Source organism: Anoplopoma fimbria, chromosome 18 (assembly GCF_027596085.1).
Source record: "Anoplopoma fimbria isolate UVic2021 breed Golden Eagle Sablefish chromosome 18, Afim_UVic_2022, whole genome shotgun sequence".
Taxonomy (NCBI): Eukaryota; Metazoa; Chordata; class Actinopteri; order Perciformes; family Anoplopomatidae; genus Anoplopoma; species Anoplopoma fimbria.
Window position 1 is genome coordinate 15,141,600 of NC_072466.1, and position 18,556 is coordinate 15,160,155.

Consider the following 18,556-nt stretch of genomic DNA (forward strand, 5'->3'; position numbering starts at 1 on the left):
AGATTTCAGATTCAATCCAAAACCCCCCCAAAAATTACTCTGTTTAGCATTTATGGTAAAATCCTCAAGGTGGAGCCAAAAGAGAGCTAGACTGGTCACAGATAAGTGAATAGTGTACCGCCGTTAGGTGGCGCTACACACCAGGACCCGGATGACACGCTACACATTTGAGCGTAGAAGAAGAGTTCTGCACGACTTTGACGTTTAGCAGCAGCAGCACTTGTCCTGACCTTCTCCCTGCAGCGTGACACACTGAAAGGTAAGAGAAGAGCCACTAATACTTGTACTAGTCAGTGTTTTAATAACACAACACCTTTGGTTCCTTAAACTACAGCAATGTAAACTGAATAGTCTCTAACGTACTTACTGTGGGTGTGTTTGCTGCTTTTGTGTACCCAGCTAGTTAGCCAGCTAGCTAGCTAGCTAGTTTGTTGCTAGCGTGTATTCGTTCTTGTTGTACAGCAGAGAAGATGCTAAATACGCTAGTCAGGGTCCATCCATTGATTGAAGTAGTTGTCTGTACAAGAAGTGAAACGGTCGCATTGTATATATCAGCTAACGTTTCATGTCAGCCTTTACAGACTCTCTTTCTTGGTGTAATGCTAACTGTGACTTAGGTAGCTTGAAGGTGCTACTGTTAGCACAAACATTAGTCGAATGCGATTCGATCAGTAAAGTTTCGATTAATCAAATGTATGTTTTCCCCACTAACAGTACAGATAGGTAAAGTGAAATGATGCCTTATGAACAGTTGTGTCTTCTCTTGGTCAGTGTCTCCCCATAACCCTTAGCGAGGCCGGTCACAGCTGAGGGTCAGGGTAGCATTCAAGCAACCAGATGAACTTTAGCATCTGAATGAAGAAATCAGTTTGTAAAACTCTAGCTTAGTCAATATGAATGCAGCCTCATTTATTGAACTGATTATGCCAAAAGAAGAAACACTACTGATTTGAATAAAATGCCACTAAAGATTAGGAGCAGGACAGCAGTAAAATGGTGCTTTGGTCTTTCTCAGCATAGAATGCATTACACTTGTCATGCCTGCACTGAAATGAACTATGAGTTTATGTCATTGCTTTACACGAGCACCGTTTTGACACATTGCTTGTTGCTTCCTCACACAGATGGCTGGACGCGCTTTTGCAAGTTGGTGGGGCAAGGTGAGCCCTTACTACACCAAGGCATACCAGGAGATGTGGCCGGGCATCATCATCATGTCATACCTGTACTACAAAGTTTCCTATGGAGGTGCGTTCAAGGCTTGCTAGTTTGTTGAATACAAACTCAGGCAAAGGCAACTGTACTCAGTTTATGTACAACAAATTGTTATATAAGAATGCTGAAGTTAGAAACCGGTGTGTAATAAATTTAGCTCACAATGCTGCTGCTCAAATTTAAGCAGATGTACCTTTCAGATATACTTCAAATGCATAGTGTCTCAGTGGTTTTGGTTAATGTGAGTAACGTCTGTTGTTTCTTTCTATTCTAGGCAAGACGGCAGTGAAGGCCAGTAAGTAGCCAAACATTTTATTTATTCTTACTACGTAATTATGGTGGGGCAATGATTTATATACTGCAACTCAATATACATTTGAATACTATCCGATTTTGCTAAATCATTGGGAGCTCTATCTCATTATCCCAGACCTCTTGGTGTATTGGTCATTCTTGCCAATCAATGAGCAGGACTGATGTTTGGCAATGTTGAATTTTTAAATGTTTTCCATTAATGTATGAGCTATTTAATAGGCTATTGACACTAAAGATGTGTAGATTTTAAACACAGATGTAAAAGTGATTTAGGTGATTGCCCTCTGTTTCTTGTGGAGAAAGGTTGCAGCAGTGAATATGACTTATAATGCAAAGGTTGGACATGTCAGATGTTGTGCAACTTCATTTCCTCTAGATGTCACCAACAGACTGACTTCAAAGCCTGATTTTTTTTTTTTTTTTTTTTTAAATCGTGTTTTTTTTGGTGTGGGAAGACATTTACTATGGTCTGGCCATCCTTAGTTGGACAGGGTTCATTTTATTGATACGTATCATTAAACATGTTGTTTTCTTTGTGCTCCTCTCCTTTTGCAGAGCCTGCGCATTGAGTTTTCCACCATGCAGACCACCCCTCCACCTGCTGTGAAATATGGCCCAATTGTTAGTCCAGATGTTCAGCTTCAAATTTGAATTGTTGTTAATATGGAACAAATAAAGTTGTTATCTAAAAACCTTTTATTTCATTGTTGGCTTTAATTGAGTTACTTGTTCATTGCTGCGACTATAAAGTCATGACACATAAGTAATCATTATGCAGCGATAACTGTAGACAGAAAGCAATCAAAATGTTGTAATCAAACAAAAGTAAACACCTCACCAACAGACATTAGTTCACATTTGGGACGATTTAGCACTGATAATTGCTTGTGTTGAGTTAAAATAAGATAAAACAGTTCAACTACCTACTGCATGCCCATTATTTGTCTTGTTCAATGGTACATTTAATGTTTATGGTAGGCCAAAAATAAATTCAATACCTATAAATTCATTCTATAATCAGTTATTGAAGCTCTTTGGCTCAGTCTAGATTATGTGGGGTTTTTTTATTTTAGAGTTTGCCATATCCAGTTGTGAGACAATGAGTGAGCCATTAATAGACAATGAATCACAGTTTGGGAAAACATTTTAACTACCGGAACAAAATAAGCCACAGCGCTGCCATATGTGGTGTAGAGCGGATTTGGCTGATCGTGCTCTGAAGCCAGGCATCACTAATTTACACACATATTTGAGATGTGATGAGCCCACTTAATAATGAAAACCTGCATCCGCACACTCAACCCTATTACTTTAACATCGGATTTTCTAAATGGTAATCAAATTTACAATGATAGATTCAATGTCAACTATATAATACTTTTGGCACACAGAGGTATGTGGCATCAAAACTGGTATGTTGGCAGAAATCAATAGCAAATGAATCAGTTTCTGTTTACAGTTTGGTTCACTGAACTGAGAGTGAGTCCTGCCTGGGGCCAGAAGTTTAGTGAACGGTGAAGAAGTGGATAAACTGATTCCACTTCCGATACATCACAACAGTCTGTGTGTGCTAGTGACTGCACTATATGCACATGAACAGTGTCAATACATCACATTGATTCTATTGATATAGAAGATGGTACTTACTGTCTTGTTATAACAAAGCAAATGTTTTAACAATAATTTGAAATCAATATGCCAATTCTATATTTTACTATTACTGTTACTATTACTGCTTTTATTATAATTATTATTCTATTATATCCACTGCTGCTGTTTAGATTGTAAAGCCTTCTGAAGCAAATTTGTGATTTGTGAATTTGGGCCATACAAATTAATTGAAATTAATAGAAAAGTTGTCTTTTTTCAACATGTTTAGTTAGACACCGTATCTCTGTAGCATCTCGTAAATTTGTGTTTAAGCTAAACATAAAATCAACCCCAAAACAAGCTTTCACAATATTACATTTTTTCCAACTCCTCAAAATCTTTAACTCATACAACAATGTCTATTGATGACATCATACTGTAGATGCAGTAGTCTTTGCATGATTGCTCTCTTGGGACTGAGAAGAATTGATAGCTTTTGACGGAAGGGATGAGACACTAGTCCGGTGTATAGGGATTCATGAATTTGTTCTACCGTAATGCTACATCATTAAATAAATGTCGGGCCTGTGTGTCTGGGGGAGCTGTCACGGTTACTTCCTGCTTCTAGTGCCAAGGTTACCATGCCATGGTTGCCTGAATATACAAAATACATCAAGAGAAAAGTAACCAAAGTACAAGACTACTGATGGTCTTTAAGGTATTGTAACATCCAATCATTGATAGGATAAAGTATATTTTACTGGATTATTTTCTCTACTAAGTCTAATTTAATGTTGTTGTTGGCCATTTTAACAGCTGCAGGTTTACACTGACCTTTCTAGCTTATGAAAGGTTAGTGTGAAAATGAAGAAATGTCGACTTAAAACCCATCATCAAATATAACGAGTATTGAGTAGGTCCGAATAAGTTTTTTTTCCGTCTTAGATTGTTTCATTTGAATACCTTTAAGAGGTCTGAACAGGTGAAAGTACCCTTTTTTTCACCAGAAATATTCAAATATTAGAACAAATATATATTTTGTGCAGAAGAGGTATGTTTTTTTCTTCTTTCCTTTTCTTTAAGTAATTTCGTGACCCCCTCAAGTTTATCATGTGAATGCATAAAAGGGTTCCAGCTCCCAGGTTGGGAACTAATGTATCTAATCCGCAAGGTGAGAGGTATATATAACTGTGAAATAAATGTATTACAGTTAAAAGCGAATGCAAGTAAAGTTGCAAAAAAAATAGAAACACCCAAGTAAAGTTTTCCAGTACATACTTTTTTTTTTTTACCCATTCCACCCAGAAAAATGGCAAATGAAATGACTTGCATACCATCTAGTTTGAAAAAAATGTTCAGATCTTAAAAATGAGCCCAGAAACAGGCCAGAAAATGTTGAGAAATCATGCCTAAAAAGTCCCAGCATTTCTCACTGACCACCCACCCACACAGCAGCTCTGATGTGGACATAGTGGAGCAATAATTGATGGTAAACATGAAGACAGACGGGCAGGTTATCAAACAGTAGACGTGGAAAGATACAAAGGAAGCTTCATGACATCTAACATCAAAACTTCCACTGACTCTGCTCTCCAGTTCTCGTGCATGTGTGTGTGTGTGTGTGTGTGTGTGTGTGTGTGTGTGTGTGGGGGGGGGGGTGTGGGGGGGGGGATGACAGACAGGGAGAACCAGAGAGGGCTCGCGCTCCCTCCCACCGCTCGTGCTGTGTCTGCGCTCCCTCTTTTCCTACATTCAAACATGGCGAAACTCTTTGCCATTATACCACCACCACCACCACCACCATCACCTTCACCTTCCTCCACTTCATCGTCACCGTCACCTCCATCATCATCATCATCATCATCATCTTCCCGATCATCATCACCATTATCTCCGGTAGCGTGATGACCCGGGAGGATGGAGAAGCTGTCGGCGAGCCTGTCGGAGATCACTTGGAGCCCGTTGGCGCTGCCGCTGGACGCGGTGGTCAGCAAGTTCCGTCTGCCCACTCTGGTCCGCCTGGCCGCCGGTAAGAGACGACCTTTGCCGGGTGCATCGAGCTCCGGCACGGCCGCTGAAAAAACTTTTCTGCTGTTGTGATCTCATGACAACTGTTAGATAGCTATGACGGTAATTATGAGAAATAACGCTAAATATATATTTTTTTCCAGTCAGGAAAAGAGTTCATCTCAAGGTTTCATCGGGGGAAGTCTCTTTCAAGTGTTTTTTTTTTATTTTTATATATAGGTATAACAACCCCGGGATGTAGGAACAAGTGTTGCAATTTACTGAATAATCTCGACGGTGTCAAGATATGACAGGAAAAAATACCGCTTCCGGTGAAAACTTTCAAAAATAAATGATTTACTGTTGTTAAAGAGGGGAAAACATATTTTGGAGATGAATCAATTAGAAAAATATATACATTAAAAATTGTAATAAATGATCAGTAATTTAGAGGGAACCCTAGTTTAAAGCAAGAGTTTCAATCATATTAAAAAAGTGCTGTGTCTTTTAAAGGAAAATTGGACAAATGAGTGTTACATGACTTTATAAACATGTGCTTGTAGATGACGTCTCATTAACTAGATGTTGATACCCTACTTCGACGTCTTTACAAGGTAATGGCTGATAAATTAAAACTCCGCCACCCAGAATTCCTGAAGTATGTCTCCAGTGAACTGCACACAGTATTATGGTGATGTGAGACTGGTGATGTGCTATATAATAATGGACATTAGAGACCAGAGACACTCTCTGCTGTTATGAGCCAGTAATATACAGAATCAATTAATTAGCTTAATGAATAAGTTCCTGCACAGTCACTTTAATGAAATATTTGGGTTTAAGATCTTGGATGGGCTTTTGCTATTTTAAGCACCAGTTCTATATTTTTTTGATGGGTTCAATAAATTTGTAGCTCAGATTTGGTTTGAATTAAAATAGCTTATGAGTGCACGCATTAGTTACATTAAGTTTTTTACTCAAATGAGTTGTGCTGTCAAATACAGAAAGACTCAAATACTCTAGATGTAGTCTTTATGGATTTAGAAAACATTGCTGTCAAAGCAAATTTGTTATAAACCTTCTCAATCAACCGTTTGTGTTTTTGTTCATCGTGTTCAACATAATTGGACATTATTGATGTAACTTGACAAAACTTTTGGGAAGCCAAAATGAACTGACACGTTTTATTGACTGACCCAGCTGTGTGGGGCTCTTATTTTGAAACTAACACCGCTGTATTTCCGTTATTATTTTTGTTTAAATCTGTTCTACCTTGACAGCAGCAATGTCCTCGGACATCGACTTTTTCTGGTTCACCCCAACCACACTGACTTTTGTATGAGCGTCATTGAGTAACATTGGTGTTCAGTTTTATATGATTTGTTGCATGTTTTGCCGCGAACATGATTCTCTACTCCACCAGATTTGGTGTCTTTACTTTGGGAGCGGTCGATGGGTGTCATCATGGCCAAAGTTGTTCCAGTCCAGCGAGGCCTGGAAAGCCACAAAGTGTCTGTTGTGCTGCTGAAGTGCTGCTCAATTCTTTTCATATGTAAATGATGTAATCTGTCGTTGAATGTGGTGAATACTAACGAGAAGCGACGAGGAAGAAAAAAAAAACTCCCAACTTTCCTTCGTGGACAAAAGCGCGCACCCGAACCATGGGTCTCCGAAAATTACGCACCTTACTCCCTTACGCGCATGGCTTTGTATACAGAGAGAGAGACCACCCGTAGGTGTTTATTAACTTCACTGTAGTTACCCCACAGATGCCTGCTTGTTTGCACAACCAGCCAACCCAGATGGTGGTTAGTTATTTACAACAGGGCATGATGTCAGCCTTTTCGTGCAACTTACATGTCGCTGGTTAAAGTTTTGTAGTCTTTTGTTGAAGGTGGGACTATTTTTTTTTAAATATATTTTGACTGTGTGGTATTGACACTTGCACTTACAGAGTCTCGATCATTCAAGATAATTCCCCTCACAGTAGACAGTTCTCAGTTGGGATTTGGCCTAATTTGGCCAGAAACCTGGACTGTTTCAATATGTAGCCAATAAGTAAGAATGTGACCTAATCAAACTAATAAAGAAAATGCAGATATCACACAATCTCTACAATGGTAGACCTATCAGCACTTTTAGTGTCAAATTGTCTCAGACTCTCTGCATTTTTTTATGTGGGACAGCGATGTCAGAAATGTGGGTCACTGGAAAGGCCTAAATCCCCTTAATTCATGTCATAAAAACATCTCAGGTTTGTTCTTTCCTTCCCTGATTCTTTGCGTGCCTCTCTCTCTCTCTCTATCTGTGTCTTCTGTTCTCTCTCTTTCTTATTTCTTTCATTTGCCATTCTGAAATACAACCCATAGAATGAATCAATGATATGCACAGAATGAAGTAGATCCATTTGAATAAATTGTTATAAATGTTTGAATACCTGTTTTTGAAATCGATTACTATCCTCTTAACCCAAACATGTATCTCCTACATTATCCCTGACTTTTAAAATGCAAGGGTACTCCCTTCATGCACACATACATCCGACCACAAAAAAATGCATACGGTTTAAACAGAGAGTCAGCCACCCTGAATTATTGAATATAATTGGCCTTTGGCCTTTAAGTATCTAAAATAATACATCAAAAGACTAAAACCCTGTAACTAACCATTGTTATTGTAATCCATGCTGTCCCACATTAGGGAAACCATACCGTCCCACATTTTTCAAACCATATTTCCTAAAATTGGACCAAGGAAATTTAAGATTTGTGTATGTTAGTTATCCGGAGCAACAATGTTGTTGATGAAAAATGGCATTACTGTTGTTACACCTCCATTGCTGGGGAGGGGCAGAAGCTGAAGTCTTAGTGGTTGGAAAATAAAACAATGAACAATTCCAAATGTATCTGCATGACTCAATAACCACGCAGAATAAGAGGGAAAAGGTGCCTTTTTTGAGATTTTGGACGAAGTGACCCTTTAACATGCAGAAAACCTTTTAACATGTCATCTCATCATGTGACCTGTGTCTGTATTCAGCCATCCATCATTGTGATTGTTAGATCAAAAGACTTTGGTACAGCAGCAAGAACAAAAAAATGTCCATCCCTGTGATCTGTGTGTGAGTCTTTGAGAGGGAGCAGTGTGTGTGATGTGATTGAATTGTACCACTGTGCTATCAGCAGAAATCAATGCTGTTGTGCCACATGATGGCTCTAGTGAAAGCTGGAGAGCCTAGTGTGTGTGTGTGTGTGTGTGTGTGTGTGTGTGTGTGTGTGTGTGTGTGTGTGTGTGTGTGTGTTCGTGTGGGGGCTGTGTAATAGTGGGTTGCCAGTTGCATAGTGGGATCCTGATGAGTAGGTTAGGGTTGGTGAACCATCACTGATACTGGTAATTATGGACTCCTGAATGCATATGTGTGGGAGGAGTGGTTTAGTGTTTTCCATCGCTGAGCCACCCAGTGTGACCATAGAAATTAAAAAACCCGTTGTTTCATCAGCCGGGCAGGTAGACTTGAAGTTTGTTGATACCAATCCCTTTCTGCGTGTCAATGTGTGTGTGTGTGTGTGTGTGTGTGTGTGTGTGCTCCAGGTGAATGTGTGGAGGGCCTGTCGGAGGAGGATGTGGTGCTGCTACACTCCTGTCGTCAGTGGACCACCGTGACGGCCCACAGCTTAGAGGAGGGACACTACGTTATTGGACCCAAGATAGACATCCCTCTGCAATACCAGGGTGAGCGTGCTCAAACACACACAAACACACACACACATACACTGCATTTCTACACAAGGTGATGACATGCACGGCACCGCTGCCAACACTCTACCGGGTGAGCTTGAGGTCGCCCAAAAATGTTTCTTAATAGTAAAAAAAAATTCATCCGTTACTTAATAAAAAAACAATTTCTCTGGAAATTGTCCATTTCCTCAGAGGAGGCAATAAATGTCACTCACAAGGCCAACTTTTTCCACTTGCTCTATTTATGTTGGAGAAAAATGTCTCCTTGGGCAAACAAACACATAAGATAGACACAGTCAGCATTAAATATTGTGATGAATATAAGTGATGTCTGATGTGTTGTTATGTCCTTATTATGAATAGAAGCATTGGTCACCATGCTCTAAAGATACACTTTAAAGATGAAATACTAGAATTAAATAATAGATAAAACAATAACATATATTTACAAATACAATAGGAACCGTCTCCTATTTCTTAAAACTTTAATACAAACATTGAAATGGTACATTTATATTGCAGGGCTGTGGGTTCAAACCCCACCAGGGTTGACTGGAATATTTCTTTGTCGAGTTTACATGTTCTTTTTAAGTTAAGTGTGACCTTCACTTCAAAAGGCTTGCATTTTTGGTATAAGGGATACCCCTGTGTTTAATTTTGGGCATTTCTGTATAAAATGAGACATCACCCCCACAGTGTGGAGTAAGATAATTTTAACAACCTGAACGTTACTTAAGGAGAAATAACATCTCTGCAATACAGCCAGATGCAAAACCACATCCACACATCCAACCAGTCACTGTAGATGTGACCTTCCCCGTCTCCTCCTGTCCATTGACCTGTTGTCTTCCTGCTGACTGAGTCTAGTCAGTATGACCTCACCGGTGCTCAGTCCACACAATCCCATAGTTCAGACAGTCCTTCCAGTCACGTTATTCGCTGTGTAACTGGATCCTAATGCCTCCTCTTCATTGTTTCCTCCGCCGATGGAGTGCTGATGTCACTTCACAGTGCCGCCGCCTCTCAGGCTCCTTTTCGGAAGCATGAAAGAACACTTGGGTGGGAGGGGGTGTGTTGAGATCATTGACATTTTAGACGCTTAAGCATCTGACATCGGAAGCATGCGAGCGCCAATATTGGCAATATTAGCAGTAAGCAGCAAGAATGATCCAACATTATAAATGTATCACGGCTGTACTGAGAAAACAGGAGCTGTCTTAGTTTAATTTTAGCAGAAGGAAGCACTGTATGTACGATAAGGGCTGTCTTTTTGCATTACATGGACAAGTACCAAGGGTTTTTTTCTCAATGGGGTATTCCAGTGAGTTAGTAGTGCATTAGTATTGATTATGGTAATATTGTATTGTTATGATTTAGCGTTAAGAGAGGCACATTAGAAGAGACAAATTAAAATATGATGGCCAAAATTCAAAAGCAGAAGCTATGATTGGGCTGTGATCTAGTATGGATCAAGATTCAAAAACACAGAATCCTACATTTCCCGTAGTGCAACTCAACAGTGGAATTCATTAGCCAGGGTTATTTTTGCCAGTTTAGAAAGCTCTCGAGAGTACTTTTTTTCCCCTGGGAGACCTTTAAAAAAAAAAAAAAAAAAAAAAAAAAAAAAAAAAGAAAGACATACCATCAGGTCACAATTCACTAAAGGTCTTATCTGTAACTTATAAGAAGAACAAATTTGTACGCGAATGCTTGCCATTATTACTGCCATTTCACAAAATATATTAAATGTTGTTGTTTTTTGTACTCAATGTGACAAGAGGATTTAGCTTCATGTGCAGAATTGGAGTTTCCCTTTTAGGGTCCTTTTCCATCAAATTATCCAGGGACTTAGAGTAATAACACAATGTTTTTGTCTTCCCTCCAAATCACAAGAACTTCCAAGATACAGCCCATTGGGAAAAGGTGAACTTTTGAGAGCCTCTTTTTATGTCTCAAACTCTGGATCGGTTTTCTCGTAAAGTTGGGCAGACACTGTACGAATAAAGATTTATTTTAACCCTGAACAAATCGCCCCAAAGCAATTTCAGAATCTGGCCGAAATTCCTGCCAGATTGGTTGTCGTTTGACATTCAGCTTCATGTTTTTAGTTTTCTGGCAAGCTGGATCAAGCCGACACGCTTTACAGTTGTGAACCTTTTAAACAATGCCTTCCAGTAGCCAAGGAAAATATACTTGCATACTTGCACACTTTTAGGACTACCTTTGTGTCTCTTTAAATATGACAGGTGAGTTGTTGTTGAACCAGAGGCCATCGCCAGAGATGAGCTAATGTCTGTGCGATGACTTCATACAGGAAGTCTAAATAAGCTTAGGAGGAGAGCAATATAGGTTTCCCCTGGAGGACAGACAACAGGATGCCCCCTCCTTCTTATCCTCTCTCTCTCTCTCTCTCTCTGTATCCTCCTCCGTCCATCAGTGAGAGAGGCACGGATGACTGAACGGGAGAGGACAGAAAAAGCTGAATGAATGGGTTCCAGGGAAGGAAGTGGCGCCACAGACACCCTTGTAATGTGGAACTGGTGGCCAAAGCCTTATGTGTAGGGATTTAAGGGCCTCATAGTGATTCCATTTTATTTCTTGGAGAGACATTTTCTCACAGAGTATTAGCTTGTTAATATGTTGTTACAGTAATCCTCTTACGTCTAAGAGTTTCCAGGATGGAACTGTAGTTTTGTTTAGTGTAGTGGTAAATCTGTTTCATTTGAAACTCCTCCTCAGTCTGTCACTTTTTTGGGGGGAAGGGTGGTGGTTTGTTGTGTTGAAAAGTAGCACTTGCTAGTATTGTTTTGTGGGTGGAAGCTCCTTATCCTGGGGGCTCAGTTTGCATTGGAAGGGGTGGGTGGGGGTGGAGGAGAGAGAGGGGAGAGCAAAGGGGGAGGTGCTGGCGATGAGGATGGTGGAGTTTGGTATTCTGCTCTGCCTCTCAGACAAAAAAAAAAAAAAAAAAAAAAATTGTCTCTTTCCTTCACACTCACACAAACACTCTGTGAGGAAAAAGAGGATTTCCTTCGAGGGCTGCAGTTAAATGCAATCCGCTAAACTGGTAAATAAGAAGAAAAGATAACGTGATTTTAACCAGGCTGATTTTGAGCCTATTAAATTCCTCAAATGGTTCTTTACAACACTTAAAAAAAGTGTCACAAGCCCCCCCAAAAAAGTACAGTTTAAAGAGCACAAACACAGTAACTGGACGCATGAGTGGGAAAGGTTTATAGACAGAGGAGGGGACGAGCAAGTGGAAGAACGGGGGAAAGTGTGTGAGTTTATGTGTGACTGTCTCCATGGTGATGTGTCTCTGCTCGGCGTGAGAATGGGGGTCCTTTATTGGTTGCCATGCCAACCCTGTCGGCTGTCAATCGGCCGAGAGCTGGTGCCAGGTCATAGGTCACGGAGGTGTCTTTGTATTCTTCCCGTCCAAACAGTGTCTCCCTCTGATTTGTTTGAAGTAGACTGTAGGAAGTCATAAAGAGAAAAGAGAAACAGAACAAAAACAACTTTTCACCTCTCCTTTTCCCTCTCTTTCCTTCCTATTTTTCTTCCTTAACTATTTTCTCCTCTTTCCTTGCCCTCCTTCATTACTTCCCCTCATTTCCCCTCTTTTCTTCATCTTCTTCTTTCCTCTGGGCTCCCTCACCTTATTCTTCTTTTTCCCTTTCCTCCACTTCCTTTTCTAAGTTACTTCCTCTTCCTCCGTCCTCCCTTTGTACACCTCCTCCACCTTTCTCTTCTCTTCCCCTTGTCCCGCTTCCATCCTCTCTGTAGGAAAGTTCAAGTTGTTGGATGAAGACCGAGACGTCAGGGATCCGGTCCAGTATTTTGCCAGTGTGGAGGAAGTTGCCGGAGTCTTCCCTGACCGGGTCTTTGTCATGGAGACAATCACTTTTAGCGTCAAGGTTTGAGGAACATGAGATTGTCATACTTAAAGTTTTTTGTCATGCAAGGTCATGTCCACACGTATACATGTGTATGCTGCAGGTGGTGTCAGGGGAGTTCAGTGAGGATAGTGAACCCTACAGCTTCACTCTGCAGGTGGGAGATGAGCTGTCACTCATGGGGAAGGCGGAGCTTCTCTGTGCCACGCCCTCTAAGGAAAAGACGGGACTGAGCGCACTATTGAGACGCCTAGGGAAGACTCCTAGAAGTACGTAAGGCCAAACTGTTGAGTACTTTGATTCGTATCGTTTCTCATTCTTGCTTGATAAAAGTGATATGGATGATTTTGCTTTGACGCTGGTCGGTTCAGTTCAAAGATTAAAACTCTCTGTCTCTGCCTCCTCAGGTAAAACTCCATGCCTGGTCTGTATGAACCATCGCACCAATCAGAGTGTCAGCCTGCCCTTTGGCTGCCGCGGACGCTTTTGCACACGCTCCCCTCTGGAGCAAGGCATGCAGGGTGGGGAGCACACGGTACGCAGCATCATCGAGAGGGTTCGCCTCCCCGTCAATGTGTCCGTGCCTTCAAGACCGCCACGAAACCCCTACGACCGCCACGCGGTCCGAGAGGGCCACCGCTACAAGCTGCTCAACATCGTCAGCAAGACGGTGGTGCTCTGCTTGGTACTCCGCCAACAGGAAGTCTCCCCCTCCCACTTCCTGCTGCTGCGTTGCATGCCCCGGTTCAACGTGGCCGAGGCCTCCGTCTACACGGCGGCACTAGAGAGCCTCCTATTGCGACACGCGTTCGACCCAGACGCCTACTCCCGCGCTGTCAGAGAGACCCGGCCAGAGCTGGAGTGTATGACAGAGGAGTGTGTGAGCCCGCGCCGCTCTCGTGTGTGTGTGTCGGGTCAGGACTCCTTGGCGCCGGCAGTGCAGCGCCTCTCCATGTACGGGTATGGGGGTGGGGTTTCGGACAGCCTATCACAGCGTTGCAGGGACTCTCTTGGAGAGAGGCTGGGGGAGGGACCAGGTGAGGAGCGGGAGTATGTGACTCCCGAGTGGACTGAGGCTGAAATGAGGACCAGTGAGGAAATCCCTTACGAGGAACTCTGGACCAATCAGAACCCAGAGGGCTTGGGGAAGGAGCCAAACCTCATCTCCTTTCTTTCGTCTTCCTCATTGGATGGTTCTCTTGGTACCGTGGTGACAAGAGTGTCCACCCCGCCGCCCGTACCTCCAAAATCTGAAGCTGTGAGTTTCAGGCTTCAACTCCTGTCCTTCTTCTCCCCCTTCTGTCTCTCGTCCCTCTAATTTGTCCACAGCAGCATCCGGTTGTTAAAAGTCGGGATGCCTGGTTTGAATTATTCATACATTACAGCTTTTAAACCTCACCGGCCACATTCACGCACAAACACACACTGACTTCCTGGAAAGGATCAGTCCGAATGCTCACAGTTCATGAATACATATGAATACATATCCCAAAGAAGGCAAGTAAATGTGTGCTGTAAGCTGGAATGCAGTAGTTCAATAAATAGCACAGAGCTATTTATGTCACGTGGTGGAAATACTAAAGGAGGTTTGGTCTTAAGAATGACCAAATTTATATTGATTTCACAATAAAAGATGGCCCCAAAGAAACATTTTAACCATTTCTGATGATTAAAACAGTCATTTTTTTGTCTTAGAAGTCTAAAATAGATTTAGTTTTTATACGTGATACTATATATATTTTTTTTGCTCAGCCATGTTGGCTGTTGCTGCTATTGCCAGCTTATCTCACATTTGTTCCAGTAAAACAGTGTGACTTGTTCTGCATTTATATCAGGAATAAGGGGAGTTCAGGGCCACAACAACACAAATTTATCTGTTGATTCTTCTTCATATAATTTCAGAAAAAGTGAAAAATGCACATCACCACAATTTTTCTAGAAACAAAGCTGGTATCTTGCAGCCTTGTCTCCTAAAAATGTACGTTTCCATACAACAAAACATTGTTCATTACGTTTTGATGGAAACTTATTTTGCCGTGCATCACATTTGCGTTTGGATATCACAAACAGGTCCAAGTAGGGGGAGGTGGGGGTGGTAGATGTAACACAAGGCTTCCACCCAAGAAATTGCTGTTTGTGTAATTTTGTTGCCTAAACATAACCAAGTATTACTTTTGTTTCCTTAAACAAAATACAAGTAGTTTTGTCGCATTTTGTTTCAATTTCGTAGTGCTTTAAAGCCAAACCATAATGTTTTATTTACCAAATATAATCAAGTAGTTCTGTTGCCTAAACCTAACAAAGTAGTTCTGTAGCATTTGATGTTTTGTTTTGTTTAACCACGTTTAAAACTTTTTGAAACTTTAACGTAATTTTGTAGGAGACAGGGTTTCATCTTAAAATATAGCTTCAGTTTAAAACCCAAAAGATATTAAAGATATTTAATTTTCCAATTATGTAATATTAGTTAAATAGCACAAATGTTAAATGTGAAATTACCTGGAAATGTTAAATGCATCACTTCCAGTTAAACATTTCTCCATAATGCACTCTCTGAACCAGACATTAAGGATTGAATCTGTACAGTTTTTCATTAAAACAACATGTGGTTGTAACATTACTATAGTCATCAATTAGTGATAGTAAGAGACAAATCTATTTGCTACCCCACCTTCCCTGTTTTAACTTGTAAGTTCAGGGTTTTTTGTGCCCTTAACATCTTTCTCAATCCACATATAGTTTCATGATTCTCATGTTCAACTGGAGGCTCTTATGTTCTTCTATAAGACGACCAGTACCAGTAAAAAGACAAATGGATTTTAAAGCAAAACATGGTGTGTCGTGTTGAAAACAAGGTTTATGTAGCTGATCTTTGTTCTCATTAAAGATTAGGTTGTTCCTGAACCTGAGTGCTCCCATATTAGTGTTTAAGGCATCTATGTTTGTAAGGGGGGAATTATCACGCTTTGTTTTGTTTAATTAACTTTTACTTTCAAAGTGATGGCAGCTACAGAGTGTGTGTGGGTGTTGATGTTTGGAATGCAGCTGGATTATACCCTGTCACACACAGCGTTCTTGAGTCCCTGATACTTAGCTTGCCAAGACACAGTTTGTGTGTGTGTGTGTGTGTGTGTGTGTGTGTGTGTGTGTGTGTGTGTGTGTGTGTGTGTGTGTGTGTGAAGAGCATGCTACTGTGTGTGAGGGAGTTTGTTTGAGGTGTAAAGGTCACCAAGTTTGACATTTACCAAGCAGAACATTGGGACAAGCCAGCAGACTCACACACACACACACACACACACACGCACATTAAGCCTCTTGTGAAGTCAAGTTTTAGGGGTTAACTTTTTTGCTGTTGTAGCTCTCATTTGTCTTTGTGTGTGTGCGTGTTTGTGTGTAGGTGAGAGAGGAGTGTCGCTACTTGATCGCCCCTCCGGTTCCCCCTCGCTGCTCTAAAGGAGGGTCCATCTCCAGTCCGGTCCCCAGCCCTCCTGTCCCACCTCGCTTCCCCAAAACCTCCACCTCCCCGAGACCCAACGTCTCCTTTTACTCCTCTGGACTTCAGGACAGGTACAGTGTGAATGTTCAGTTTGCCTGGACACGGTTTACTTTGAAAGCGTTGAATGATCTTCTTAACTTGTATTAAAAAAGCTTCTCAACCAAGTTGAGCCCAGTTTTGACCTGCAGGTCAAGATTACTTTTGACCTGTAAATAACAAAATAAATTCTTATCAGGAAATGACTTGTTGATATAAGGACCATAAACTATATCCATTATAATGTATATGAGTCCTGCTGACTGATACCAGAAGCTAACATCACTCTATCATGCTTTGTCCCAGCTGCTTGCCCTCTCCAGATGCCTCCCTCTACTGTTACCCGTGTTCCTGGGCCGACTGCCCGGCCCCTAACCCTGCCAGTCCCGAGCCAGTCTCTGCCATCCCTGCAGACAGCACAGCCAGTCCTCAGCCAGCACAGGCAACCTGGGCAGAGCCATGGGTGGATTCCTTCACCTGCTCCGGACCTCGCCTGAGGCCTCCACCTCCGCAGAGTCGATTTGCTCCTTTCGGGGCGCTGAATCCCTTCAACCGCCAGTCCCCTTGCCCCTCACCTGAGCCCACCACCAATCCCACAACAGATTCCTCCAGAGGGGCAGAGGGCGGCGGGACATCCGCAGGGGTCACTGAGGGGCTGTCCCCGCCCCCCGACCCCACCTGGAGGCCTCCCGCTGACCTGTCTGTGCTGTCATTGGAGGAGGTGTCGGCCTGCCTGCGGTTCATCGGCCTATCAGAGGCAGCGGTGGGCGTGTTCCAGAGGGAGCGGATCGACGGCAGCCTCCTGGTGCAGCTGACCGAGGACATCCTGTCGCATGACTTCCACCTGAGCCGACTTCATGTCACCAAGATCACACAGTTCATACAGGGCTGGAGGCCCAAGATCTAACACACACACACACACACACACACACACACACACACACACACACACACACACACACACACACACACACACACACACACACACACACATACACATTTAAACGTGTACTGTCCTGATAATGTGCCTGCTGGCTCCTGAGCCATCCTGAATGTGCCTTCCACTGTGACGACCGGCTGCTGAGCCCCACTGACTGAAGCTGAGACTTTGCTGAAGGAAACCATGCCACCCTGTGGTCAAATGATAGAACTGACACTTGACTGGCTCTCATCAGTCTCTGACGGACTGACTCCATATTACCTGTCTGAATCACAGACTGGGGGACTAGTTTACTAACAAATGGCTACCACAGAGAGCTACATGATGACAGTGCCCTGCTTCAATCCGTATGTGGGGCAGATAGTCAACCACAATACATCTTCATGCTTCGAGACAGCTAAAGGTTTTAAGCACTACATGGATTTGTGTGGCCTTCATGCTGTGATCCCACACAAAAATCTGATACGAGGAGAAAACATGTCTTCATTCTACATAAAATATAGAGGGGTTTATTGAAATCTACAGCCTCTATTATTGATCAGGACATGTAACTACTCAGATGTAACACCGCACCTGTTTCATACCTGAGTGTCTTGCATTGAGCTTCAGTGGCCTGTAATTGGCATAAATAGTAATTCTTAGGATATAAGAAAGAGCTAGTTGTTTAAAGCTAAATGAACAAAACAAAAAAATGCTGAAAATCTGAGGCCACCGATAAAGTAAGTTAAGTTTCTGGTACTGATCAATGATTCACTGCACAATCTCTTACAGTATTCTGTATGAAGTCCATTTTGTACCTTGGGACAGTGACATTTTCTATTAACATTCCCTGTAAGGGTAACACCAGGTGTCCTTCTGTCTGTAGTCACATATACAGATGTGTTGCTGAGAAATAGAGATCTCAAAATGTACCTCAGATCACTTGTTCAGATATGCTTGATTTAGCCTTGAGTAATAATAAATGAAATTACACTAAGTAATATGTCCACGTAGCCATTTTCTTTACGTCTATATTACACACCACTAGACAAAGAACACACTGATGGCTGCTTGAAAGTGAAGCACAAGAAACAGGAGGAAAACGCACAAAAGCCCCAATCAGAGACTACACCATTATAAACTCTTGAAGGATTATGTTGCATCAGATATTAAAAAAACTGTTCTAAGTGTCCACTTATCAAAATAATAAGAAGAAACGTCTACATTTTTAAGTTCACTTTCTGGATTTAATGGAGGGAAGTTTCAACATGCATTTTTCACTGTAATTTTAAATTTCAAAGACCAAATGGCAGATAAATAGATAATGAAAATCATTGTTAGTTGCAG

The 18,556-nt window shown here is 41.7% G+C and overlaps 2 protein-coding genes across 3 annotated transcripts; both read left to right on the forward strand.

The window, feature by feature from the left end:
• The first annotated feature begins 153 nt into the window (after nucleotides 1-153).
• On the forward strand, nucleotides 154-2,227 carry atp5mj (ATP synthase membrane subunit j). The gene is made up of 4 exons (XM_054618900.1): nucleotides 154-259; nucleotides 1,125-1,248; nucleotides 1,490-1,510; nucleotides 2,086-2,227. Exons 2-4 carry the CDS (start codon nucleotides 1,125-1,127, stop codon nucleotides 2,097-2,099), a joined length of 159 nt encoding a protein of 52 aa, XP_054474875.1. The 5' UTR covers nucleotides 154-259; the 3' UTR covers nucleotides 2,100-2,227.
• A 2,626-nt stretch (nucleotides 2,228-4,853) lies between these two features.
• gareml (GRB2 associated, regulator of MAPK1-like) lies at nucleotides 4,854-18,221 on the forward strand. 2 transcript variants are annotated; one of them, XM_054618429.1, is made up of 7 exons: nucleotides 4,854-5,149; nucleotides 8,719-8,859; nucleotides 12,649-12,779; nucleotides 12,862-13,027; nucleotides 13,166-14,016; nucleotides 16,156-16,325; nucleotides 16,597-18,221. In XM_054618429.1, exons 1-7 carry the CDS (start codon nucleotides 5,038-5,040, stop codon nucleotides 17,195-17,197), a joined length of 2,172 nt encoding a protein of 723 aa, XP_054474404.1. In that variant the 5' UTR covers nucleotides 4,854-5,037; the 3' UTR covers nucleotides 17,198-18,221. The 2 variants fall into 2 exon arrangements, with proteins under 2 accessions (XP_054474404.1, XP_054474405.1); XM_054618430.1 differs by lacking the exon at nucleotides 4,854-5,149 and having other exon boundaries at nucleotides 8,773-8,859; nucleotides 12,903-13,027.
• The last annotated feature ends 335 nt before the right edge of the window (nucleotides 18,222-18,556 follow it).

Excerpts from the sequence above, each read along its gene's own strand:
- atp5mj (XM_054618900.1), top strand. The coding sequence starts at position 1,125 with ATGGCTGGACGCGCTTTTGCAAGTTGGTGGGGCAAGGTGAGCCCTTAC. Across the intron at positions 1,249-1,489 it reads CTACAAAGTTTCCTATGGAG|GCAAGACGGCAGTGAAGGCC; the intron begins GTGCGTTCAAGG and ends TTTCTATTCTAG.
- gareml (XM_054618429.1), top strand. The coding sequence starts at position 5,038 with ATGGAGAAGCTGTCGGCGAGCCTGTCGGAGATCACTTGGAGCCCGTTG. Across the intron at positions 13,028-13,165 it reads CCTAGGGAAGACTCCTAGAA|GTAAAACTCCATGCCTGGTC; the intron begins GTACGTAAGGCC and ends CTGCCTCCTCAG. Across the intron at positions 14,017-16,155 it reads TACCTCCAAAATCTGAAGCT|GTGAGAGAGGAGTGTCGCTA; the intron begins GTGAGTTTCAGG and ends GTTTGTGTGTAG.